Raw genomic sequence first — 27,806 nt, forward strand, 5'->3', positions numbered from 1 at the left:
CAAAAAGTAGAGCTATAAGTGCATCCTCATACATAAGGATAATAATCTGGTTTCATCAGAAATATCATCTTTATCTTTGACTCACCAAATCTTCCAACTTCTGTAGAAAAGCAGAATAGTAATGTTCAGAACAGCAATGTTTACTGCATTAGGCTTAGATGGTGGAGCCTGAAAATAAAGTCTGCCCTATAAAAAGCCTAAAATCACTAGCTGCCAAGTAGAACATCCAACTAACTACTGAACAAATCAAAGGAAGAAATATGAAAAATAAATAAAAAATATTGATGGAACAGAATATCTCATATAAGATGGTACAGAGGAAGCATCCACCACTTTCTTTTACATGATGATATGCTGAGTTGGGGGAAGCACAAATTTGTATGACTGTCTTTCTATCTCACAGTTATATCTAATTACCATAGTCTTGCCTGCTTCTTATTGGATTTCATTAAAGCAACCCTAAAATGATCCCCCCCCCCCAGTGAATTAAAATCCTGTTGTTGTGGTGGGGTGGCAAAAGCACCACAAAGAAATCCTCTGTACAATCCATAGGAAAAAAAAAAGGACTCAAGGATTAGTCATCACTAATCTGTAGCAAGGATTAATTTTGTTAAATTTTTACTCATTGTAATTAATGCAGTATGGAGTAGTAATTTGAATAAATAATGAAAAACTGGCATTTTCCAAAAAAAAAATTTTGCCTTCAGATGAGAATAAAGTAGTACTGGCTACCATGAAAAATGTCTGAAAGTGCAGTTTTAGGAACTTTGCTTATGCATATTTGAACTTAAATAAAAATGTGAAGATGAGTTGTAAAACAGGTGTTATATAGTGTTAGAAGACCAAAATGTATGAGCTAACTATACTGAAGACCAAATAGGATTAATTTGAAAGAAAATTATTATTGTTTGGAAACTAATAATAATGAAATTATTAATAAAATGAATCATTTTGTAATATATCAACTTGTAACCTGTATTTAAAAAAAAAAAAATTAAGTTATTTTAATTGCAGTCTGAAAACTTGAAAGTTGCATTTTTTCATTTATTTATTTTTAATTAGGAAAACCTCCTGGCTATGATCGTGTAAGAAATGCAGAAATTGGTAATAAGGACTTTGAATTAGATGTTTTGGAAGAAGCATATACTACAGAGCATTGGTTAGTAAGAATATATAAAGTCAAAGACCTTCCTAATAGAGGTGTGTAAAAAAAAAAAAAAAAAAAAAAGCTGAAGAAAAATTAAAATACACAAGGAAATATTGTTTGTTCATATTAAGAAATATGTGAGTTGTTAATTATCTGTACAACATTTTGGTCATGCACATGTATAAAGTGAGCTGTCTTTTATACTGAATAAAGGATTTTTTTTTTTATGCCAGCTGTTTTATCACATCATGTCAGTTTAAATAAAGAACCACTTAATAAAAAAATACAAACAACATTTATTTTTAATGAATGATTAAAATTTAATATTCCAATATCTGCTCAAAATATTGTTCTTCTCTAGTAACTTAAAATTTGCTAAATATTATCTTACCTTCAAGTCACTTAAGGGACAAAGGCTGGATAACTGGAAAGAGACCTGCACATAGCCTTTCAAGGAATGCAGAGAAGTGGCTGATACTTCTGACTTAATGTCCAGTCCTCACCTTCTTGTGATGTGCCCTGTTAGTATCTGGATAATAAACGAATGAAATGAGGATGGACTGGCAATTTGTGATTTACATGACCAAATTATATTCTTATTGCCTTAACCAAAATAACATGATAATACAGCATGACAGGATTCCATGCTTGCTGGACATCACCCAGTTAAACAAGGCCTCAGGGCAAAAATCTCATCATCAGCAGATTGGCACCTAATAAGAAACATCAGAATAAAGAGAAATGAATCTAGCAAAAGAATTAAATAAACACCAGATTGACATAATAGGCATTAATGAAACAAAGAAAACAAAACAGGTGAGATTTTTCTAAGCAACAAATACAAGATGTTATATTCAGGCAATAATGATCAGAGAAAAGGAGTAGCTATATTATTCAACACAAAATTTGATAATTGTCTTGAATGGCAAGTAGTATCAAGTAGAGTGATATGATGTGAGCAAATATCAGAATGGGAAATTGGACTTATTTGTGCTTATAATCCCACAGAAGATTCTACTAAGGAAAAAGTGAAGGAATTTTTTTAAGACATTGTATAAGGCAGCTGACGAACAAAAAAAGGAAACTGTGGTGCTTGTTGGAGATCTGAACAGCAGAGCAGGAAATGATTATCAAAAATGTTTTGGGAAAATTTGGAGAAAAGAGCAAAGCTAATAAAAAGGAGAGTGGATGTCAGTTTACTTTGGCAAAGTGTAAGGTTATGCATTTTGGGGTGAAAAGATGACCAGCTGTATACTACATTGGTGGAAGAACTGTACTCCAGGAAATTGATGAAGCCAGAGACTTGGGAGTGTTAGTGGATAGGTAATTAAAGTTTAGGAAGCACATAGCAAAAGTGGCTAAAGCAGTTCATAAGGTTACTGAAGAATACTTTAATGAGCAGAGACAAGCAGGTTATTGTTCCTCTTTATCGAGCCTTGATAAGACCCCATCTTGACTACTGCATGTAGATCTGGGTGCCAGTGTTTCTTGGTGATGAGGAGGAGAAGGTAAAGAGGAACCACGGGTGAGTGACCAAGATGATAGTAGGTCTATGGAATGGACCTTATGATAACAGGTTGAAGATTTGTGAGTTACAGAAATGGTTTGGTTTGCAGAAAAGGGGTGATATGATTGAGACGTACAAATTACTGAGCGGATTTACAAGATTAATTCAGAACAGGTCTGGTGGTGGAAGAACTAGGGGCCATCCATGAAAACTGAGTAAGAGTGTAGTTAGCAAGGTTGTTAGAACCAGTTTTTTTTTTTTTTTTGCTTGAAGAGTAGTTAATGAGTGGAATACCAGAGTCTGTTGTGGGTGCCATGACTATGAATGAGTCCAAAGAAAAGTATGATAGATACTGTGCAAATGTTGGATAGTTTTTGATGTGATGTTTAGGGCCTCCCTCAACGAGTTTAAGGACTCCTTGAAGTAGCTCTTAATAATAATAATGGTAAGCATCTGCTGGATTTCTCTTTAGGACATGAACTAGTCATTACTAACACCATGTCCCAAAATAAATAAATACACAAATTCACATGGAGAGAACATATACAAGAAACAAATGTCTCCTTGTGTTGTTATTGTTCTCAGTGTCTTTACGCTGTTTCAAGTCAATAGTGTAACTAATTACTTGAAATTGGAAGTGATCACCATTTAGTTTTAAGCAGGATAAAATTGAATGTTACATTGAAAAGAAAATATGTAAGAAAGTTTTAAAGAGTCAAAGTTGAGCAGCTTTCAGCGGTGAAAGCTGCCACGGCTCCGACATTGTCAGATCTTATATTTCTATCTTCTAAGGCACTTTTTACCGTATCAATCCACCTATATCTTGGTTTTCTTCTGGGTCTTTTTCCTGCCATCCCAGCAGAGAACACTTGTTTTGCTAATCTTTCCCCTCTCATTCTGTTTAAGTGACCATACCACCTGAGATTAATACATTCTGCTAACAATTTCAAGTTCTTTCCTAATATCCTCGTTTTTAATATGATATTGCCATTCATGCCCCTAATCTTTCTCAGGACTCTCATATCTGCAGTTTCTAGTCTTTGTCAAATGTTTTCTTCTAACCCAGCTTTCAGATCCATAAGTTAAAATTGGTGTGAACACTGTCTTCATCATCATCAAATTCTTGCCATGTACCCTCAAGGGGTGTACAGGATATGATAGTACTATATGAAAAATTTACATCATTACTAACTTCCAATCTACAATTTTCCTCCAAATCAGTCTGTTACTTGCCAAGACTAAAACATTATCAGATCTTATATTTCTATTGTCTAAGGCACTTTGTACAGTATCAATTCCCCTATATCTTGGTCTTCCTCTGGGTCTTTTTCCTGCCAACCTTGCAGAGAACACTTGTTTTGCTAATCTTTCCTCGCCCATTCTATTTAAGTGCCCATACCACCTGAGATTAGCTCTGCTAATGTATTCCTGGATGCTGACAATGTCAAGTTCTTTCCTAATATCCTCATTTTTAATATGATATTGCCATTGATGCCATCTGTTTATGCCTCTAATCTTTCTCAGGACTCTCATATCTGCGATCTCTAGTCGTTGGTCAAGTGTTTTATTCCTGACCCAGCTCTCAGATCCATAAGTTAAAACTGGTTTGAACACTGTCTTGTATACAGCTAATTTAGTGATCCGACTAATTTCTCTCTTATTCCATATGAATTTATTCAGTTGACTTCCTACCATACCAGCTTTGTTGATTCTGTTGTCTATTTCCATATTTAATTTACCATCTTCAGTAAAATTGTGCGTAAGTAGCAGAAATATTTTACTTGTTCCACAGGTTCCCCGTTCACAACACAGTTGACATTTTCAATGATTCTGCCTATTTTCATTGTCTTAGTCTTTTTAATGCTGACCTTCATACCATATCTATTACAACAGTTATTCAATTTAGTCAGGGAATCTTGCAAACTTGTAGCGGATTTATTTAAAAGTATAACATCGTCCGCATAAAGCAAAGAGCTGACATTAACATCTCCAATTTTGATATCATGTTTAATACCACTTTCCTTCATAATGTGATCCATATAGATAATGAATAACAGATGGGATAATTTACATCCTTGTCTCACACCAGATTTAAGATTAAACCATCTTCCTGTACTTCCTTCAATTCTAACTGCTGACTTACAACTCAAATAAAGAATAAGTATTGCTTGATATAATGCCCCATTGACACCATATGACTGTAGCGTATTGAATAGCTTCTCTCTTGGCACCTTGTCATATGCCTTTTCCAGATTATCAAAAGTTAAATACAGATCTTTGTTATATTCTAATGCTTTCTCTACTATTTGTCATAAAGTGAAGATCTGATCCTATCAGCCTCTATTTGACCTGAATCCAGCTTGTTCTTCACCAAGCTTTTCTTCCACAATTCTTCTCAACCGTTTCTCAAGTATACTTGCATAGATCTTGCCAAGAACACTCAGTAGGGAAATACCTCTGTAATTCTCACATTGTTTTATTTCCTTTTTATATATGGGTATTATGAGAGCTCTACTCCAGTCATCGGGAATTCGTCCCTCTGTCCAGGCTTTCTGAACTATGCATTGCAGCCACTGTAAGACTTTTATACCACCATATTTCAGCATTTCTGGTTGAATATCATCTACTGCTGCTGCCTTTCCATTTTTGTAATTTTCTGTTACAAGCCTTTGGTGGCTTTTTCTACTTCAAGTATGGGTATGTATTCCTGACTATATGCCTGTTGAGTGTTTTTTACCACTGTGCTATCACTGCTTGTTTCATTTAGCCATTTTTCGAAGTAATTTCTCCATACTTCAAGGATATCTTTTTCTCCTGTTTTCATGTCATCTTTATCATCTCTAACTCCTTTTACAGCAGCACTCTTTCCTCCATTTCTAAGCTTCTTCAACAACCTCCAGAATATCTTACCACCTTCTTGATATTTATTTTCTATGTTCTTGTCAAAGTCCTCTCATGACTTTTGTTTAGCTAGTTTTATGCAGTGTTTTGCTTTCTTACATTCGTCTCTGTATTCTCTAAGAGCACAATCTGATTTATTTGCCAGGAACATTTGATATGCTTTCGTCTTTTCCTTCACTGCCTCTTTAACTTCCTGTGTCCACCATGGAGTTCTGATTTTTCTATCCTTGCAGACAACCTCACCACATGCCTCTCTGGCTGAATCAATCAGGGTTTTCTTCAAGGCATGCCACTGAATATCCAAGGTTTGGTTCCTGTTCTCAAACTCTTTCATTTTTTCTTCAATAATCTTGGTGTATTTTAGTCTACAGTTCACATCTGAGAGCTGCTCAACTTTTATTCACTTTAAAACTTTCTTACATGTTATTTTTTTCAATATGAAATTCAATTTTATCCAGTTCAAGACTAAATAGTGATCACTTCCAATTTCAAATCCTCTATACACTCTGGTGTCCTGCACCAGGAAGAAAACATCATTATCAACTATAACATAGTCAATGAGCCTTTTCTTATTCCTTGCCTCTTCTCTCCATGTGGATTTGTGCACATTTTTATGTTGGAACATGGTGTTAGTAATAACCAGTCCATGTCTTGAGCAGAAATCCAACAGGTATTTGCCATTATTATTAGCTTTGCTCTTTTCTCCAAATTTTCCTAAAATATTTTTGTATGTCTGACAATCATTTCCTACTCTGTTATTTAGATCCCCAACAAGGACCAATTTTTCATTGTTTCAGTTGCTTTTTCTAAAGCATCAAAAACTTCCTTCATTTCTACCTTAGTAGAACCTTCTGTGGGACCATAGGCACAAATAAGTCTCATTGTCCCATTCCCCATACTGATATTTGCCCACATCACTCTACTTCAGACTGCCTGCCATTCAAGAAGATTAGCCTCATATTTTGTGTTGAATACTATGGCTACTCCTTCTTTTCCTTGATTGTCATTTCCTGAATATAACATTTTGTATTTTTTGCTCAGAAGGATCTCACCAGTTTTTGTCTTTTTTTTTTTTGTTTCGGTCACCCCTATTATGTCGATCTGGTACTTATCTAATTCTTTAGCTAGCTCCATTTCTTTGCCATTCAGGCTTCTAATGTTGATAGTACCAATCTTTAACTCTGGTGATGTTGAAATGGGATGTGCTTTCAGATTTGTTCCAGTAGCTGACTTTTCGCTGTTCGCCCTGGTTCCCTGGCAAAAACAATGGGGGCCTTGTTTAACCAGGCGATGCACCGGCCAGGATGAAATTTTGTCATGTTGTACCATTATTTTCTATATTGGTTTAAGCCAATAAGAATACAATTTGGTCGGCTAAATCCCAAATTGCCAGCCCATCCTCGTTCGTTCAGTATCCAGGTAGATACCCAACAGAGTGTTGGGTATCTACCTGGATACTGAATATCTACCTCACTACGAGATGGTGAGGATTGGACATTAGGTCAGAAGCCCTGGTCGGTTCTCCGCATTCCTTTAAAGGCTGTGTGGAGGTCTCCTCTCAGTTATACAGCTTTGACCGTTAAGCACCCATGAACACTGTCTTGTATACAGCTAATTTAGTGTTTTGACTAATTTCTCTCTTATTCCATATAAATTTATTCAGTTGACTTCCTACCATACCAACTTTGTTGATTCTGTTGTCTAAGTCCATATTTAATTTATCATCTTCACTAAAAATCGTGCCTAAGTAGCTGAAATGTTTTACTTGTTTCTATAGGCTCTCCATTCACAATGCAGTTAATATTTTCGGTGCTTCTGCCTATTTTCATTGTCTTTGTCTTTTTAATGCTGACTTTCATGCCATATCTATTGCAGCAGTTATTCAATTTAGTCACAGAATCTTGCAGACTTGTAGAGAATTTATTTAGAAGTATAACATCATCTGCATAAAGCAAAGAGCTGACACTAACATCGTAAATTTTGATATCAGGTTTAATACCACTTTCCTTCATAATGTGATCATATAGATCGTAGGTAGTCAACAGCAGGCATGCGGTCTATAACGTGATTTTGTGCGGCCCGCAACAGGATAAAAACTATATTAAATTATATGTATTATCAATTTAGCTATTAGTTTTGACTGCACATTTTCTGATTGATATACTAGTTATATTCGTTATTTCTGATGACGGAAACAATTTATATTCTCAACACGGAATAAAAATTGCATTAAAAAGATTACTCAATATGTGAATGCACTTTCTCAACTATGAGGGCAGTTAAATCATCGCAAAGAAGCTGACCGACTGATGACCAACTTCAGGATTTGTTACAAATATCTTCATCATCGTTGAAAATCGACTTTGATGAACTTTTTGCCGCAGATGAACGCTCATGGTGTTGTGTTACATGTAAAAAAAAAAAAACTAGAAATATGTAATTAAATTTAATTTAACAACTTATATTTAAACCAATCAAGCATTTTATATTGTTCTCCCCGTATTTAAATGATTTAACAAATATAGTAATTCAATACATAACTATTGCCTTGAAAAAATGCAGAGTTTATTTTTATTTAAGTTCTGTCTAAAAGTGTGCGGCCCATGACGCTACCACTCATCATATATTGGCCCTCGTATAGAATGAAGTTAGCCACGCCTGATATAGATAATGAATAACAGAGGAAAAAGCATATGACAAGGTGCCAAGAGAGAAGCTATTCAAAACGCTACAGTTGTATGGTGTCAGTGGAGTATTATATCAAGCAATACTTAGCCCACTGACACCATACAACTGTAGCGTTTTGAATAGCTTCTCTCTTGGCACATTGTCATATGCTTTTCCCAGATCAACAAAACTTAAATACAGATCTTTGTTATATTTCCATGACTTCTCAACTATTTGTCGTAAAGTGAAAATTTGATTCTGACTGCCTCTATTTGGCCTGAATCCAGCTTATTCTTCACCAAGCTTCTCTTTCACAATTCTTCTCAACCGTTTCTCAAGTATACTCGCATAAATCTTACCAGGAACACTCAGTAGAGAAATACTTCTGTAATTCTCACATTCAGTTTTATTTTCCTTTTTATATATGGGTACTATGAGAGCTCTAGTCCAATCATCTAGAATTCGTCCCTCTGTCCAGGCTCTCTGAACTATTCAGTGCAGCCTCTGTAAGACTTTTATACCTCCATACTTGAGCGTTTCGGGTCGAATATCATCTACTCCAGCTGCCTTTCCACATTTCAGACTTTTGATGGCTTTTTCTACTTTAGATATTGATATGTATTCCTAATTGCATGCCTGGTCAGTGTTTTTTATCACTGTGCTGTCATAACTGCCTACCTTCGTTTAGCAATTTTTTTGAAGTAATTACTCCATACTTCAAGGATATCTTTTTCTCCAGTTTTCATTTCACCTTTATCATCTCTAATCCTTTTACAACACTCTTTCCTCTATTTCTGAGCTTTATCAACACCCTCCAGAATATCTTGCCACCTTCTTGATATTTATTATCGATGTTCTTACCAAGTCTTCCTATAACTTTTGTTTAGCTGGTTTTACATAGTGTTTAGCTTTCTTACATTTGTCTCTGTGATCCATGGAGTTCTGATTTTTCTATCCTTGCAGACAACCTCATCACATGCCTCTCTGGCTGAATCAATCAATGTTTTCTTCAGAACTTGCCACTGGAATCTCCAAAGTTTGATTCCTGCTCTCAAACTCTTTCATTTTTTCTTGAATAATGTTTGTATATTTTAGTCTACAGTTCACATCTGAGAGCTGCTCCAACTTTAAGCATTGACTGCCATTCAAGAAGATTAGCTTCGTATTTATTGTTGAATACTATGGCTACTCCTTCTTTTCCTTGATTGTCATTGCCTGAATATAACATTGTGTGTTTATTGCTCAGAAAGATCTCACCAGTTTTTGTCTGTTTTGTTTCAGTCATCCCTGTTATGTCGATCTGGTACTTATCCAATTCCTCAGCTAGCTCCATTTCTTTGCCATTCAGGCATCTTATGTTGATAGTACCGATCTTCAACTCTGGTGATATTGAGTTGGGGTATGTTTTAGGATTTATTCCATTAGCTGACTTTTCGCTGTTTGCCCTGGTTCCATGTTGTTTAACCACACGACACCCCAGCCGACATGAAATTCTGTCATGTTGTACCATCATTTAATATTGTTGTTTAAGCCAATAAGAATACAATTTGGTTGGCTAAATCCCAAATTGCCAGCCCATCCTCGTTCATTCGGTATCCAGGTAGATACCTAACAGAGTGCACCACGAGAAGGTGAGGATTGGACATTAGGTCAGAAGCCCTGGTCGGTTCTCCACATTCCTTTAAAGGCTATGTGGAAGTCTCCTCTCTTTTATATAGCTTTGACCCTTAAGCACGCCAACTGTGCATAATATGCATATTTGAGTCACATAATATGTGACTCAAATATGCAAATATATTATTCAAGAAAAAATGAAGCAGTTTGAAAACAAGAACCAAACCTTCTTGGAAATTTGGTGGCAGACTCTGAAGAAACAGTTATTGATTCTTCCAGAGAAGTATATGGCAAGGATATAAAAACTGGAACTTCATGGTTTACTCAATAAGTTACAAGCAGTCAAGAAAAAGAAGAAAGCTTATTGAAAATTCCATTCAAGTAAGTTAGCTTATGCTTGTGCTTAGAGGGAGTACAGAGAAAAATGTAGGAAAGTGAAGCAGTGTGTAAAACTAGCTAAACAAAATCATGGGAAGACTTTAGTAAGAACCTGAGAAATAAATATCAGGAAGGTGGCAAAATATTCTGCAGATGATTGAAAAAAACATCGAAATGGAGGAAAGAGTACTGTAAAAAGGAATCGGAGATGATAAAGGTGATATGAAAATTGAAGATAAGGATATCCAAGATATCTCAAGTGATTATTTGAAAAATTGCATGAAACAAGCTGTGACATCATGGTGATAGAAAACATTCAAGAGGAATGCAATCACAAGTACATATTACTTAAGGTAGAAAAAGTCATCAGAAACCTAAAATGTGGAAAGGCTGCTGGAGTAGATGAAATTAGATCAGAAATGCTCAAATATAGAGGTATAAATGCTTTGCAACACTGCATTGCATAATTCAGAATATTTTATCAGATAGTCAAATTCTAGATAAGTGTTTCCCAAACTTTTAGTAACCATCAGCATCTCAAGTAAAGCCAGTTTGAGAAAAGTTATAATAAATTACAACCATTTGAAATAATTTGTTTAATCATTAAATGTATTTATAGTTATGCTAATCCAATATGCATACAATAGAAACAAAAATTATGAAATTTGTGGTTATATCAGTTGCTTGAATATCATTTTTGTTCTAGGTGTTTATCAGAACTTTCCAGCCTCCACTCGTAGATATGACAATATTGGAGTGCTGTCATAGAAGTCTGAACACTACCACAGAGTACATATTAGGAAATTGATGAAGGTGGTGAAAATCAGCAATAAAAAGATACTTTGAAATTTATTAGAAACAATGGAAAAACCTGTAGAACAAGTAAAACATTTTACGCATTTCTGCACAAATTTTAGTAATTAGCAAAGCACATATTTAGAATGGGAAAGAATTGGTCAAAACACCAAACTAGCTGTATTATTATACAAGACAATGTTCAAACTAGTTTTAACTAATGATCTGTGGCTGGGTTAGAAATAAAACACTTCATCGAAGACTGCAGACCACAGATATGAGTTCTGAGAGAGATTAAGGGATTGAACTATGGCATCAATGACAGAAGCGTATTAAAAACGAAGAAGGAACTTGATGTTCTTAGCATTCAGGCATGTGTGAGCAGAGTGAAGTGACCATACCACCTCAGATGACATGGTCCCTTAAATAGATTGGGAGAGAAAAGATTTGCAAAATAAGTGTTTTGTCAGGAAAAAGACCTACACTAAGAAAAATATTTAGGTAGATTGATATAATAAGAAGTTCCCAAAATATAAAATGTAACAATATTGGAGTCCTGACAAATAACAGATTAATTTAGAAGAAAATTGTCAATAGAAAATTAGTCATGATGTAAATGTCATGTAAAAAATTATGAAAATTTTTTATAATATCCCATACTTCTTCCACATTGTTACATGTCAGGAATTAGATGATATCTTCTTCTTCTTCGTCTATGATCTCTTGTGCTTTTAAGCATCAAGATTTTGCCAAAGAGATTTCCATGTCGTCCTGTCCAAGGCTTGTTGTTTTGCTTCTTTCCAGTTAATTCCCTTCTTTTCTAATTTTTCTTTAATTTCCTTTTGCAAACCTTTCCTGGGTCTGTCTATGTTTCTTTTTCCTATTTTCTGTCTTTCGTATACAGTTTTTGCTATTCTTCCTTCTTCCATTCGATTAAGATGTCCAAACCACCTCATTTGGGCTTGTCTTATGAATTGGTTCAGAGGTGCAACTTGAAGGCTGTCTCTTATAGTGTGATTTCTTATTCGGTTTAATCTTGTTTTTTGTGCCACTTTCCTAAGATATTTCATTTCAATTGTTTGTAGTTTGTGTTTCCTGTTGTTAAACACCAAGACTTGCAACTGTATGTTAATGTTGGTAGAAACACTGAACGGTACACTACCATTTTGGTATTCTGGGTGACTTCTTTCTTATCTAGGAGTGGGCCTTTCTTTGCATAGAATAGCTTTGTTTCCCCGGTTATCCTGTTGTTAATTTCTGTGTCTAGTCTACCATCTTCTTGTATATATGATCTCAAGTATTTAAAGGAGTGGACTTGTTCCAGTTGATGGTTCTCTATTTTTATTATGTGTTTTGGTTGGTTTCTAGATATGATCATTGTTTTAGTTTTATTTATATTTATGGTCATATTCCTTTTCTTTGTTCCTTCATACCAAATGTCGATGTTGTACTGCAAATCTTCAGCTGTATTTGCTAGAATCACTACATCATTCTGCAAAAGCCATGTATGAAATCCTGGTTTCTTTCAGTTTCCTATATCCTAGGTGGAACTTTTTTGTTTGGCATGCCTTTAAAATTTCATCCATTACTATAATGAAGAGAAGAGGGCTGAGGATACTGCCTTGCCTCACTCCTACATTTGTTTCAAATTCTTTTGATCTATTATTACATGTTCTTACATAATTTCTGTTACTTTTGTAGAGACTTTGTATGGCTGCTATTAGGTTATCTTGTTTTTCTTTAATGTTTGCCATATTAAGTGTCTGGGAACTCGGTCAAAGGCCTTTTTGAAATCTATAAAACATGCATGTAGTTCTTTTCAATATTCCAATGTTTTCTCTGATATTTGTCTGAAGATAAGACCCTGCATGCTTCTATTTTTTCGAAAGCCATATTGCAATTCATCCAGTGTATCCTCTGTTTGGTTCATAAGCCTCTCTTCTAAATAAAGCTATTATTATTGATACTTCCCAGTCTTTGGGAATAATTTTCTTTTTCCATACGACATTGAATAGGTGTAAAAGAAATATTATGGCTTTCGTTCCTAAATTCTTTACCATTTCTGGTGTTATTTGGTCATGGCCTGCTGATTTGCCCAGTTTTATTTTATTTACTGCTGCTAACAGTTCATTTGCATGAATTTTCTCACTTTGATCTTCTATTTTGTTTGCATGTCTTGCTCTTAGGGGTCTATTTTTTTCATGTCCTGCACTTCCAATAATTCTCGGAAGTACTGTTTCCATCTTTCCATGATGTCCTCAGAATTTGTGAGTAACTTTCCATTCTTATTTTTGATAAATTTTATGGGGCATTCTTTCTCTGACCTCATTCTTCTTAAAACATTATAGAAGAGTTTTTGGTTTCCTTTAAAATTTTGTTCTAAAGTATGTCCGAAGTCTTCCCAGCATTTTCTTTTCTCTTCTTTCACTAAGGTTTTAACTTCATTTCTTTGGTTGTTGTATAGTTCTCTATGAACCTGCAGTTTTGATGTTATACATCTCTTCCACAATTGCTTTTTCTTTTTAATTTCTTCTTTTAGTTCTTCAACCCACCAGGGTGTTTTATGTTTCTTCTGTATATTATTTAGTGATACACCACAAATTTCTTTGCTTGTTTCTAGAAGAAGTGTTTTGAACCTGTACCATAGACTTTCTACATCTTGGTCTTCATATATCTCTTTTTCTACTTATGAGATATATGAAGACCAAGATGTAGAAAGCCTATGGTGATATATCATCATGATATAGATGATATAGCATATCAATTAATAGAATATGAAAATTCATCATTGCTCAAACATAATAATAGTGATTGAAAAAATTAATAGCAGAGAATTTTATGTTCAAACAGAATATGTTAATATCACTAAAATTGCATTCATTTTGAAGGTTAACTACTTTTTATCAAGTAAAAGAAATGGTTTCCTTTAAAATGCAACTTGAAATAACTTATAAATATTGTATTTGTTTAGGGGAAACAAAAAAGTCAGCCAAGCTTTATCCATGCCACAACACATTCCAGTTTGCATGTGTTTCCCTGTTTGTTGCTTCTCTTTATTAACACATATTTAACAGAAATGCTGCTTGGAGTTGTAAAATAACATGAAGCATGCAGGTAGAAGCAACACTTTTTGGTCCTTGCCAAAAGATATTATTTGCAACTTCTGCCCAACTACAACTGTAAACACATTTAAAAAAAAAAAGTCAGTAATTTGTCTCTCTTCCACTTATAGTATGAGTTGTATCACTAAGATACCACTTATACCATAAGTGGTATTACTAAGATATCACCTAGATGTAAAATTGACTTGTTATGTATTCTGTTTGATTAATCTAACACACTGTTTCCCATCATTTTTGGCAAAGGACCACCCTTAATTTAAAACCCTTACGTTTTTGTGGGGGGATGGGGGGAGAGAAGAGAGAGAGAGAAGTTCTCCACACTGTCACTGACTGCATATTTTTGAAATTAGGTCACTTTTAAATACATATAGAATTCTTTGTAGTTTATCCCTTCTTCCAGTTTAATCCTTTATCCAAGTGTAAGCGAAGTTTGGATGTGACCTATCTTTATGACTAGGCTACTTGTATATAGAGGCTATTCACTTATACACATAATATATATATATATTGTTAAAAGTAGTTTATTGTAAAAGCAATTCTTTATTGTTAAAAGCAGTTTATACTTATTGCCAAAAAAAAGTGCATATAGAGCATTTTTTGGGGGGGGGGGCACTGCTCATGCCACCAATGCTTCCACTGTTACTATTACTTCAACTAATACTGTTACTTTTTTTACGATGTTGGCACCCCAAAGCCATTGTGCCCCTAGGCCGGTGCCTCTTGTTCCAAGGACAACCTCTTGTTCTTTCTTCTATAGCCAAATGCTAAAACATTTTGCCTGTTTCGATACTATAAAACCCTTGAAGTAATAACTTAAATGTTTATCATATCTCCTCTTTTTCACCTATCAACCAACTTCTGTAACCCATAAACCATATTCTGGCTTTATAGGAAAATTCTATATACTACTCACTATCATGGTCACTTGTTTCTGAATCATCTCCATTACGTCCTCATCCTCAGAAAACCACACCTAAGCACAATAATCCAGATGTGGATGTATCAAGACCTTATAAAGAGGAATAATAACTTCCTTATCTCTACTTGTTAGTGCGTTCTTCTGTAGCCAAGTAATCTTATGAGCTACTTTCAGTGCCTGCTCAAGGGTATGTGGCATCCTTAGGCCAGTTTTATCAACGCATTGTAAGACAAGACAGTCATCATAAAATTCTTTATTGTTAAAAGCCGTTTATACTTATTGCCAAAAAAAAAGTGCATATAGCAGTCCCCCCCAAAGGGGGGGGGGGGCACTGGTCATGCCAATAATGCTTCCACTGTTACTATTACTTCGACTAATACTGTTACTTTTTTTTACGATGTTGGCACCCCAAAGCCATTGTGCCCCTAGGGTCGTGCCTAGAGCCAGCCCTATCTACTTTGCAATGCAATATTATTAAGAGAGACCTCAAGAGGGAGTCAGGAACTCATCAAGGGAGGCCATACTATTCACACCAACTGTCATACTTGTTCTTGAATTCATTCACACTATCTTGAACACAACATCCAACAGCAATCCATTCCAATCATGAATAGCTCTATGAGAGTAAAATCTAGCCTTCACCCCTTCTTAGTGGCATTCATTCTCAGCTTCCAAGGATGCTCTCTTGTCCTTTCCCCACCCTCCGTAAAATAATTCCATCAACTGAAATCCTGTATGATCCTTTCAGAAATTAGTAAGTCTCAATCATGTCACTGTTGGTGTCTGCAGCCTACAAATTCTCAATCTGTCTTCATAATTAGTATTCCACAATGCTGATATCATTTTTGGCACTCTCTCCACTATCAGAATTAGCATGGAAACCAGGAGACCAAACCTGCATGCAAGGCTGCATATCAGCAGCCCTCCTGATTACCTTTACTTATATTTGCATCATCAGCAAATAGCTGTATCTTACATGCCAAATCCTTCCCAGTGTCATTAATGTACAGATTGAATAATAATAACCAAGGACTGATCCTTGAGGCACACCGCTGGTTACCTTGAATTTTCATATACAACTTTTTGGTATGTCAGTCAGCCATCCTCTTATCCTTGCTAATAGTTTATAAACCAATCCCATATTCTCCAATTTATGCAACAGTCTTCCATGCTCTTTCTGTCAAAAGCCTTAGCAAACTCCAAAAGTATCATGGTATATCCATTCCCCTTGTCTAACTCAGTGGGAACATTATTATAGAATGTGAGCAAGTTTATAAAACATGACACCCTTAATAAACCCATGCTGTTCATTACCAAATCGAGATTCTTTGTCAATCCATTTAATGCGAGCTCTAAACATTCCCAAAGATAGTTGGATACATTGGTCTTTGCACCACACTTGTGCAATGGGATTACTATACATTCTTTCTATTCCTGTGAAATCTTCCCTGTTGTGAGACAAATTATATATCCCGTCATTTCCTATTTCAGAATTTTTATTCAGTTTGTGCAACAACTCATACGCAAGAGTTTCCTCTTACAGTGAAGAGGTACTGGTGAGTTCAATGTTGCATATGCCAGGTTGATAGCTTTTAGCAAAATGGCTACTCATTACTTGAACGATCACTTCTGCATCAGTCATCCGCATATCATCTGCATTCAGTAGAGTTATTCTTTCAAATTCATTCTTTTACTTGCATCATAACGATAGAATTCTTTTGGATTGTCTTTAACTCCCAAGCCAGTTTCATTTCACACTCAGACTTAGTTTTCCATACAACACTCGTGAATATTCTGCCTGCTGCTTATAATTATAACTGACATCATTCTTATGCAGACAGTATTCCTTCCGCATCTTTTTTCTTACACATCTCCTGCTTAATTAGATCGCACATCCATTTCACTCCTCCTCTTACTCCCACTCCTATTTATTCTTCGAAATCTAGAGAGACATTCTGATATTACATCATTTAGGTATTTTTTAAATACTTTCCATCCAACCGATACCATTTCACAGAACCTAGCATACTCCTCAGGTGGTATGCTGGGAATAATTTCGTGCTTTGTAGTTCAGCATGTAAACTTTTCTGGATGGAACATTCATAAACTTAGCCACTTCCTAATTGAGTACCACATGATCACTGACTAACCAGAGGCAGAATGGGTATGTCTTTAACAGAAATTCCCCTCTGATACTCTGTGACCATCACTAAAAGACACACGTACTAACCACAGTGATAAGTTTTAATATGTAAATATTTCATCCCAAGTATCTTGAGACATCCTCAGTACAGTAATTCAAACAATACTAGGAATAACATACAGTTAGGGTGCATGATTACACTGAATCTCAATATGCGTGCAGTAACGTGTTATAGAAGTAAATTAAAATATAACTGGGAAAAAAAAAAAGCATATAAAAAGACTATTTTACACAATTTTGTATGACAATTTCCCATACTTTAGGAATAGTAAGAACATCGTTGCGGTTTAAATTTGGTCTGTGTGGTAGGGCTTCAGCACTTTCTTTATATAAACGTTCGTGTTTATGTAAAGATCTATGTAAAAGTTTCGCCTTTTCCAAATGGATCCTATGGTTTGGGTTTTCAACTCCGTGTTGAGAGAGACCAGATTTCTGCAGTTTGAAAAGACGAATGTGGTCTTGATGTTCCTAGATGCATTTCTGAACAGATCTACCTGTCTGTCCAAAGTAAGACAAATTGCAGGAGCATAGGATCTCATAAACTCCAGGTAACATCAGAGGTGAGAGTTTGTCCTTAGAAGAAGGTAACAAGTTATAGATCTGGTGGATGGGTTTGTAAGTAGTGGCAAAATTGTATTTCTTCATAATTTTTGAAAGACGTTCGGAGATGCCCTTGACATAAGGTATGGGAATCCTATGGGCTTCTTGTCTAGGTTGATGTGTGGGGAAGTGACTGATGATTTTTTGAGTTGTTTTAAGATTATGTCCATTTAGTATGGCAATATTTTTGATTATTTCATTATTTACTGCCATACTGAATGGATATAATCTTAAAACAACTCAAAAAAAATCATCAGTCACTTCCCCACACATCAACCTAGACAAGAAGAAGCCCATAGGATTCCCATACCTTATGTCAAAGGTATCTCCAAACGTCTTTCAAAAATTATGAAGAAATACAATTTTGCCACTACCCACAAACCCATCGACCAGATCTATAACTTGTTACCTTCTTCTAAGGACAAACTCTCACCTCTGATGTTACCTGGCGTTTAATAAGATCCCATGCTCCTGCAATTTGTCTTACTTTGGACAGATAGGTAGATCTGTTCAGAAACGCATCTCGGAACATCAAGACCACATTCGTCTTTTCAAACTGCAGAAATCTGGCCTCTCTCAACACGGAGTTGAAATCCCAAACCATAGGATCCATTGGGAAAAATCGAAGCTTTTACACAGATCTTTATATAAACATGAACGTTTATATAAAGAAAGTGCTGAAGCCCTACTACACAGACCAAATTTAAACTGCAACGACGTTCTTACTATTCCTAAAGTATGGGAAATTGTCATACAAAATTGTGTAAAATAGTCTCTTTATATATGTTTTTTTTTTTTTTTTCCAGTTATATTTTAATTTACTTCTATAACATGTTACTGCACGCATATTGAGATTCCATTGTAATCATGCGCCCTAACTGTGTTATTCCTAGTATTGTTTGAATTAGTGTACTACCGAGGATGTCCCAAGATACTTGGGATGAAATATTTATGTATTAAAACTTATCACTGTCGTTAGTACGTGTCTTTTAGTGATGAATTCACCACAGGTTTTATTGTATAAAAACTCTGTGGCCATGACTTCCTTCTGTCACATACTGCTTGAGGAAGTTGTCTCGAAATAGCTCAATAAATTAAGTATGTTTTTAATATTTTTTAACTATGTATATAATCTTGTTAGATTCCACCTCACACCAAATGTCTTCAAACTGATGGCGATATGAAAAGCTGTTACTAGCATTGCAGTCATAGGTCTCAACTCTAACTGGGTTCAAGTCATCTGATATCATTAGCAGCACAGCCCCCTCCTCTCCTGTCTACCCTTTGCACTCGATACCAGTTAGTATGACTCTGATAGCTAGGTCTCGCTAATGCCTGCAATCTGAGTTCCCAACATATTGACCAAGGCAACAGACTCTACCCCTTTGTTTCTGATACTCCTAGCATTCATGTACAGACATAAGTTACCTATACCCTCTAAACTTCAACTGTTTACCACCACCCTAAATCCCTAGCTTTATCTGTTTCCTGGAGTACATTTCCATCAAAGTGGTACATAACTTGTAATCAATTTATCCCAAAAGGTATAACTTTGTTTCTCCACATTAAACTGATATCCATTATCTTTTGACCATACTGATAGCCTATTTAAATCATCCTGCAAGCTCTTCACTTCACCTTGATTAACTGTTACTCTATCCAAATTTACTTCATCAGCAAACAACTGAATATTTCTTTTCAGATAATTTCCTATATCATTTATGTACAACGGTAATGGTCCTAGTACGTAACCTTGTGGCACCTGCTTACTCCTTGATTTTGCTCTTCCATATACCACTTTATGGTATCTGTCCATCAGTCGTCCTCTTACCCATATAACCGGTGTCATATCCATTCTAATTTGTTCTGGTTTGCATAGCAGAATTCCATGTGGTATTTTGTCAAATGCCTTTGCAAATACAGCAGATTCTTGTAGCCATTCCCTTTATTCAACTCAGCTGTCACTCTTTTATAAAAAGTAAATTACCAAGGCAAGACCGAACCGTCACAAAGCCGTGTTGTCCCTGTCCCTCATAGAGTATCATATTCTTATCCATTCATTCTTGAATTCTCTTTTTGACCAAATTTTCTGGTACTTTTACCACCACTGCTGCGATACTGATTTGTCTGTAATTTGCACTACAATCTGAGATCCTCCCCTATGCAAAGAAATTATTTTGTTCTTTTTTCCATCCCCCTTAGATCTTTGCCCGGAGCTGAGACTTAAAGTGCCTAATCAGGCACTGCCAATTCCCTTGCACGTTCTTGAAAAATATGATCTGGTATTCCATCTAATCCCACAGCTGTATTTAAGATTCTGCAATATCCTAAGAACCTTCAGTTCATCCACCTGTGTTCCCACATCAGTGTTACATATATCATGGCAGCAACTTCACTTGGATGATATACCATTCCAAAGTTGTCACTCAGTAATTCAACTATTTTATATGCTTCAATTGCCAGCATTCATTAAGGTTGTTGTTCTAGTCATTCTTCCTCTTACTTGTCATGTAATGATGTACTCTTTGGGATTACCTTTTCTGCTCTGCTAGTTTCTTTTCATAATCTGATTTCGTCTTCCTTATCATGCTGGCCATCTTTCTTGCCTGACCCTTATACTGCTCATTATCTTGCTGGTCACTGTTCTCCTTATATATCCTCTAGGACATTTTTTTTTTCCAGCTCATGCTTAATGATAAAGTTAAGCATAATTATAGACTATTAGGCTTAAGAGCTATTAGTAAGATAGTTAAATGAGTATATAAATTAGGAATTATAGAATAATGGGAGTGGTCAAACTACTAGAAAAAGTTAGATGTAAGTTAGAATAAGCCACTGTAGTTTAAGATGGGAGCAATGATCATATGCTTGGCAAACTAATAAAAGAAAAGAAAGAAAGGTGCAGGTTTGACTGGCCGAATCCACGGCAGCTCTGACCTAGTGTTAGTGAGGTGTTGGCTGACCATATTATAGAGGCCATAGTTGGCTAGATGTGTGGCTGTGTCATGCCATGCATGCATCCAGAACCAAATGCCTTTAGGTTCTTGATGTGGGATGATGACAATGCCTCAATCAGAATCCTTCTAGCCACTATGACAATACTGTTTGTGCCACACATGTTGAAAGCCAGCACTATCCAGAGTTGCTTTTATACCATTATGGTACGATCACTCTGGCAATGAGGCCACTAGAATGGAAGCATCCAACACTCACCTGCATCCACCCTAATTGCCTAAGTTTTCATGACTTGCACTTCAGCACCCTCAGTGAACACATTCCACTCATGGAAATAGTCTATTTGATTAAAATTAGCCAAGGGGCTCTTTTGTGTCAGGTGATTCACGAATCTTGTCTTCAAAAAGAAATTTGCTTTTGTATTACCAAAAACCGTTGTCTTTGTCTTCCTCTTCCCCACTGCTCATTAGTTTGTCTGTAGAGCAAGAGCATTGAATCTAGGTGAAGATATCTAGATTAGCATATACCATTCCAAAGTGGTCACTCAGTAGACTTGAACTATTTTATATTATTAGCATTCTCTGAGGCCTGTATAGGACAGTGGAAGTGTGGCTTGCATCTTTTGCACCAGGCTGCCTGAAGATGAGTAATAGTTCAAGTCTAGTCACCAAATGGAGGAACTTTTCTATGCCTTTCTTCAACTGTTTCCCGAGTTAGTTGATCTCTGGCACAGGCAAATGGGTTTTTTCTCTCAGAAACTGGTTTTTTATCCCATAAACTCGAGAAAATTGACCTTAGAACCCACATTATTTTGGACAGTAACACATCCTGTTAGGGGTTAGGTACCAAGAGATGGCAGCACTTGTTTGCCTGTCTCTTCATTGGTTGCTGCCTATAATTTGTGATAGTCATGAGCCAGCTATCTCTGATTGGCTACCGGTGGAAATTGAACTGCCCATTCAGTCTCCAAAAGCTAGATATGGTTAAAAGGCCTCGCCTACTCCCTATAAGCCAATAAAAGGCTAGCTTTTTTTTTTTCTGGCTTTCTTAGAGAATGGGAGTGTTAGGAACGTGATTGTTTGTAGAGTAGTGATGTTCCATGTCTGGGAACCATATATAAATATGGCTTGACTGTTGTTTTCTGCAGACGAATTTTGGTATTTGTGGTAATGAGATTGGAATTCCAAATATTAGTTAAGCTTTTAGAGAACTAAAGAGTGCTTTCATTTCACAATGTCCAAGTATTGATGTACAAACCAAGGTACTCAAAATCATTTACTTCAAGAGTGGTCAGTTAATTATATAATATTTATATATATAATTGGCTAAACTATGAATTGGCAGTCAACAGCAATAAAACTAATCAAAAAAATAAATCAGCTAACGCCTTTTACTCCATTATAGGGTGTAGGCGAGGCATTTATACACTATCTAGTTTTTGGAGAATGGGTGGGCAGTTCAATTTTCACCAGTAGCCAATCAGAGATAGCTGGCTGATGTCTATCACTAATTATAGGCAGCCACCGATGAAGAGACTGGCAAACAAGTGGCTGCCATCTCTTGGTACCTAACCCTAACAGGATATGTTACTGTCTGAAATAATGTCAGTACTATGGTCGATTTTATTGAGTTTACAGGACAAAAACCCGAGTTTCCGGGGGAAAAAACCCACTTGCCCATGCCAGATATCGACTAACTCTGGAATTGGTCAAAGATAGGCTTAGAAAAAAGTTCCTCAAGTTGGTGACTAAACTTGAACCTAAGTCTAACTTCAAGTGCAGAGGATGCAAGCTACACAGGCCTCAGTGCTGCATTTTTGTATAAATTCTCTAGGTGGTGTTGGCATCCAAATGCTAGTCAATCAACACATCATCTGCAAAGCAGACTACATAGGTGGGTTTGTCTTGACAAATTTTCGAGAATTATTCTCTACCCATTTCCTCTAAGTCTGAATACAAAGTCAAGAGTAATAATAAAAACATCATGGTGCCAATGAGTCTTCTTGAAGAACACTGGAAATATGAAAGCTCTCAGTCAACTCTCACGGGAATATGATGCTCCCAATTCACTGCAACTGTGTGTGTGTGTGTGTGTGAAATGGCCTGCAAGAAGGAAACTGACTGGTGGAGTTTGGAAGAGGCATTGTGATAGAATGCCAATTTCATATCTGTTCAGCAAATGTTCACAAATTGGGCCATCCCAGGTCAACAATCAGTGATACCATACTGAGATGAAAGAGCAAGGGTCAACTGCAAGTGGTACCTGCAGCAGACAACCCAGAGAACGTGACCATATGATGCTACAAAGGAAAATATGTAAAAACTGGCATTCGACAGCCGACATTCTGAATGTGGAGTTCCGGACTTATCGCGGAACATGAATCTGCACAAAAACATTCAGAACCGATTCTCACAACATGGGTTTCCATGATAGGACTAATATGCAGCATCATCTTCAGTGCTGAAGATGATGCTGCATATTAGTGGTGCAAAGAGCATGTACAGTGGGACGGAGAAGCTTGGAAAGCTGTTATACAGCAATGAATCATGCTATACTCTCTACCGAGCAGATGCCTGGTGAACATCTGTTACCATGTTAACACAGTAGCACTATCTTAACTTCTCACTTTTCTTTTGCTACTTCCAGCAATTCTTTCATGTCCTTCCTCATGCCATACTTTTCTCCTTTCAAATCATTTTTTCCAGCCAAAATGATCAACCCTTTCACTTTACCATTTTGCACTCTAATAGCCTCGTAACATTAATTTTTAATAATTTTGCACCCAGGAAGCAAGATTTTGTCAATCTCTCACCAATCACACCTCTTATAGAATCGATGTACAAGACTGGCTCCTTGATTTTTTCTTCTCTTAAGCATTTTTTTTTCTTGCACTTTTCTTTCTGATATCAGCTAACCCACTCACCAGACATTTCTGCATTTGTTGCAGCTCCAGGTTTGTCCTGTGCATCAGTCGCGTATTTGAGCTATCTCCTTACAGCCAACTCTTCATTCTTTTGATCTGTCATACTACAATTCTTTCAGTCAACACTTTGGCTCTCTCAGTCGTGTGACTTTTAACTGTTTCAATCCCAGCTGCTGTTATTACACCATCACAGAGATTTTCATTTGTATTCTCTGTTCCGTCTACCCTTCCAATTTCTTGACCTGACCCAATTTATCAGTGCCTAGTTAGGTACCGAGAGATCGGGTCATTCAAGAGATGGCAGCACTTGTTTGCCTGTCTTTTCATCGGTTGCCACTTATAATTAGTGATAGTCTTGGACCAGCTATCTCTGATTGGTTACTGGTGGAGTTTGAACTGCCCACTCAGTCTCCAAAAGCTAGATAGGGTTAAAAGATCCTCCTGTCCCCTGTATGGGAATAAAAGGCATTAGCTGATATTTTTTGATTGATTTCATTTAATTCCCCAATTTCCACATAAAATAAAATAAAATCAGTCATTATATCACCCAGATGTTATCTACTGTATACCTCAAATCCTGAACTAAAACACTTGAATCGAAACTCTAAGGATATTTAGGGATTAATTGTTCCATTACAGATCTCATCTCTTGGGATTTGTAATTTCTTGAGATCTCGTTATTCTTTTATAAGACAAATTGAAGAGATCTGTGTTTATGGACTTGTTTAGTCTTTCACAAAAGCTTTTGCATTGTCACTGATAAAGCATTTTGAAGATTTTTTTATTTGTAATAGCATGCACACGCATAACATTAAAAAAAATTAAAAGATTGTTCCATTTCTAAAGCATCCAGCAGATACTTTCAATCCTTTGTTGGAAATGCTTGCATATATTTTTTCGATCATGTGTGCTACCATAAAAATATATTATATTCTATGGCATCCACAGTACTAGGTGACTCCAAGAAAGAACATTCTAAGATCAATTCTAGTCAACAACGAGAGGAAATTTTTCTAAGCCTTCCTTTCTTACCAGTTCCTGAGTCACTTGATCTGTGGTATGGGCACATGGATTTTTTCTTGTGCAAACTATGGTTTTTCATCCCATAACTACAAAAAAATTGACCATGGGGATTTGCACTATTTCAGACAATAATACATAGGAATGAATGACAACTGTTGCCTATTGTATGCTGATAAGCCAGAGTTGCATGTAATGTTTGCATCATCTACCTAAATACATTAATAACAATCTACTATTCTTTGTAATGTTTTTGTAGGACATTCGGTAGTAATTTTTAAAAAAAATCAGTTAATGTCTTTTATTCCTTCATAAGTAGGCAAGGCATTTTAGCGCTCTCTAACTTTTGGAGACTGACTGAAGTAATTCATTTCATTTTGAAGTAGGAATTCCTCCTATAGTGATTCTAAGCAAATCGTTTACAATATTTTGATCCTAGTAAGGTGAAACCTTTCTAGGACCTTACTTGTTCAGGTGCTCTTTATGCACCTGAACAAGGATTTAGTGATACACTCCAATTTTATTCTTTTATTTCAAAAACAGGAACTCTAAATTATTCATTCAGTTCTGTATTTCTTGAAAATGGTCTGAGCTTGTACATACATTGTGTAATGTATATTAAGAGATTTGCTCCAATATTCTGGGCAAATATTATTAAGAGAGACCTCGAGGGAGGCCACATTATCACCTGAACCAGCTGTCATAACTTTTCTTCAATTCATTCACACTGCCAGCACTCACAACTTCCAAAGGCAATCCATTCTAATCACACCACTCTAAGAGATAAATTCAGCTCACCTCCTTTCTCACAGCATTTATTCTCACCTTCCATGGATGTCCTCTTCTTACCCTCCATAAGATGAAAAATTCCATCAGTTGGTATTCTACATGATCCTTTCAGATGTTTATAAGTCTCAATCATGTATCATCCATTTCTACTGTTTGCTGTTGTCTGCAGCACACAAATTCTCAATCTGTCTTCATAATCTGTATTCTGCAATCCCGGTATTATCTTTAACAATCTTCTTTGCACTACTCTCTCCTCTGTATCAGCATCATCACAGGAACCAGGAGACGAAACCTGCACATGATAGTCTAAATAAGGTCATATGAAGACCTTGTAAAGAGGCATAATGACTTCCTCATCCTTGCATGTTAAGGCTCGTTCCAGGTTTGCAATTATCCTCTGAGTTGTATTTGCAGTCTTTGTTATATGGCCTTTGAATTTCAACTCCAGACCTAATACACTCCAAGATCCCTAGCCTGGTCAGTTTCTTTTATCATAATCCACCTATATGAAATTGGGTACCTCATCACACCGCTGTGCATGACTACACTTATAATCACTATCAAAATAGATGTAAAAAATAGAGCAGCGAGATATTAGTTGAAAGTAGTCGTTCAGAGGAGGGTTATCTATTATCTACCTTACACTCCTCCAGAAATCAATAAAATATGAAATAGAAATGAAACAGAGAATCCAATATTTATTAATTTCTTTACATATCAATCCCACAAATGAGAAGTGTCACTGCGACAAGAATTTTTAGGCAAGTTCTAAATGCAGCACTCCATACATGGGAATGTTATAAATTTAGTTTAATCCTTTATCCAAGTGTAAGCAAACAAAGTTTGCACCTGAAGTATCTTCAGGACTGAGGCAACTCATAGTAAAGGTGGACCAAGCTCTCATCAATCCTTGTCTTAGTATCTCCCATAATGCAAAGCACATTTCCTTGTGGACATGTATAATGCTATGCATAAGGGAAGGGCTACTAATCAGACCGGTTTCATATAAAAAGTCATATTTACCTATACGAGTTGCCAAAAGGTATCTCACCTTATTATTAAATTACTCTGGATTTAGAGAAAGATGTTGGAAGTTTTTTCCCACTTGGTTAGGCTATAATAAATTTAGTTTAATCCTTTATCCAAGTGTAAGCAAACAAAGTTTGCGCCTGAAGTATCTTTAGGACTGAAGAAACTCATGGTAAAGGTGGACCAAGCTCTCATCACTCCCTGTCTTAGTATCTCCCATAATGAGAGCTTAGTCCACCTTTACCACGAGCTGTATCAGTTCTGAAGATACTTCAGGCGCAAACTTTGTTTGCTTACACTCGGATAAAGGACTAAACTAAATTTATTATAGTCTAACTAAGTAGAAAAAACTTCCAACATCTTTCTCTAAATCTAGAGTAATTTAATAATAAGGTGAGACACCCTTTGGCAACTCATATAGGTAAATATGACTTCACCTTAGTATCGCCACCTCTGGGTCTGGCTCCCACTGACAAGACCTCAATAAAGGTCGAAACCGGTCTGATTGGTAGTCCTTCCCTTAATGCATAGCATTATACATGTCTCCACAAGGAGATGTGCTTTGCAATATGGGAGATACTAAGACAAGGAGTGATGAGAGCTTGGTCCACCTTTACCACGAGTTGCCTCAGTCCTGAAGATACTTCAGGCTCAAACTTTGTTTGCTTACACTTGTTTAAAGGATTAAACTAAATTTATTATAATCTAACCAAGTGGAAAAAAACTTCCAACATGGGAGCATTGTTCTAGTAAGAGCAGATTTGAGATTTGTACAAACAATTAAAATAAAAGGTCTGTGTAACTCTATGAAATGGTATTTGCATTCAGCTCTAGGTCACCCAAAGAAATATCATTCTAAATCCAGTTCACAAGTTAGTCGATCCCTAACATAGTCATGCAAGTTTTTTCTCCAAGAAACTGGGTGGGGGGTTATCCATAAGCTCAAGAAACATGAATAACTCACATTTTTTCAGGCAATAATATATTGCATTAAGGTTAGGGACCACAAGATGGTGGCACTTATCTACCTCTTTTCCCTACATGACATTTAAAATTACTGATAAGTCTTTGGCCAGCTGTCTCTGATGTACCACAGTTGAGGCTGATTGCTCTTTAATCTCTAAGAAGATAGGGCTCAAAAAATCGGCCTCGCCTACTCCCTATGGAAAATAATAACAGGCATTAGTGGATATCTATGTTGCAGAGTTAGTGTTTGCTTCATATGACATTGTCTATA

At 36.1% G+C, this 27,806-nt stretch overlaps 2 protein-coding genes across 2 annotated transcripts in view; one reads left to right on the forward strand and one right to left on the reverse strand.

Moving 5' to 3' along the window:
* Positions 1-1,372, forward strand: part of Stt3A (catalytic subunit 3A of the oligosaccharyltransferase complex) — a 226,581-nt gene extending 225,209 nt beyond the window's left edge. Inside the window, exon 15 of the mRNA XM_090414768.1 lies at positions 1,063-1,372. Within this exon, the coding sequence (XP_090270894.1) occupies positions 1,063-1,208 (146 nt within the window). The 3' untranslated portion in view covers positions 1,209-1,372. The remainder of the gene's footprint in view (positions 1-1,062) is intronic.
* A 246-nt stretch (positions 1,373-1,618) lies between these two features.
* Positions 1,619-27,806, reverse strand: part of LOC150092619 (epidermal retinol dehydrogenase 2-like) — a 152,492-nt gene continuing 126,304 nt past the window's right edge. Inside the window, exon 5 of the mRNA XM_090414575.1 lies at positions 1,619-1,676. Coding sequence (XP_090270701.1) covers positions 1,647-1,676 — 30 coding nt within the window. The 3' untranslated portion in view covers positions 1,619-1,646. The remainder of the gene's footprint in view (positions 1,677-27,806) is intronic.

Source organism: Typopeltis vanoorti, chromosome 25 (assembly GCF_054136105.1).
Source record: "Typopeltis vanoorti isolate ZY-2024b chromosome 25, IOZ_Tvanoo_1.0, whole genome shotgun sequence".
NCBI lineage: Eukaryota > Metazoa > Arthropoda > Arachnida > Uropygi > Thelyphonidae > Typopeltis > Typopeltis vanoorti.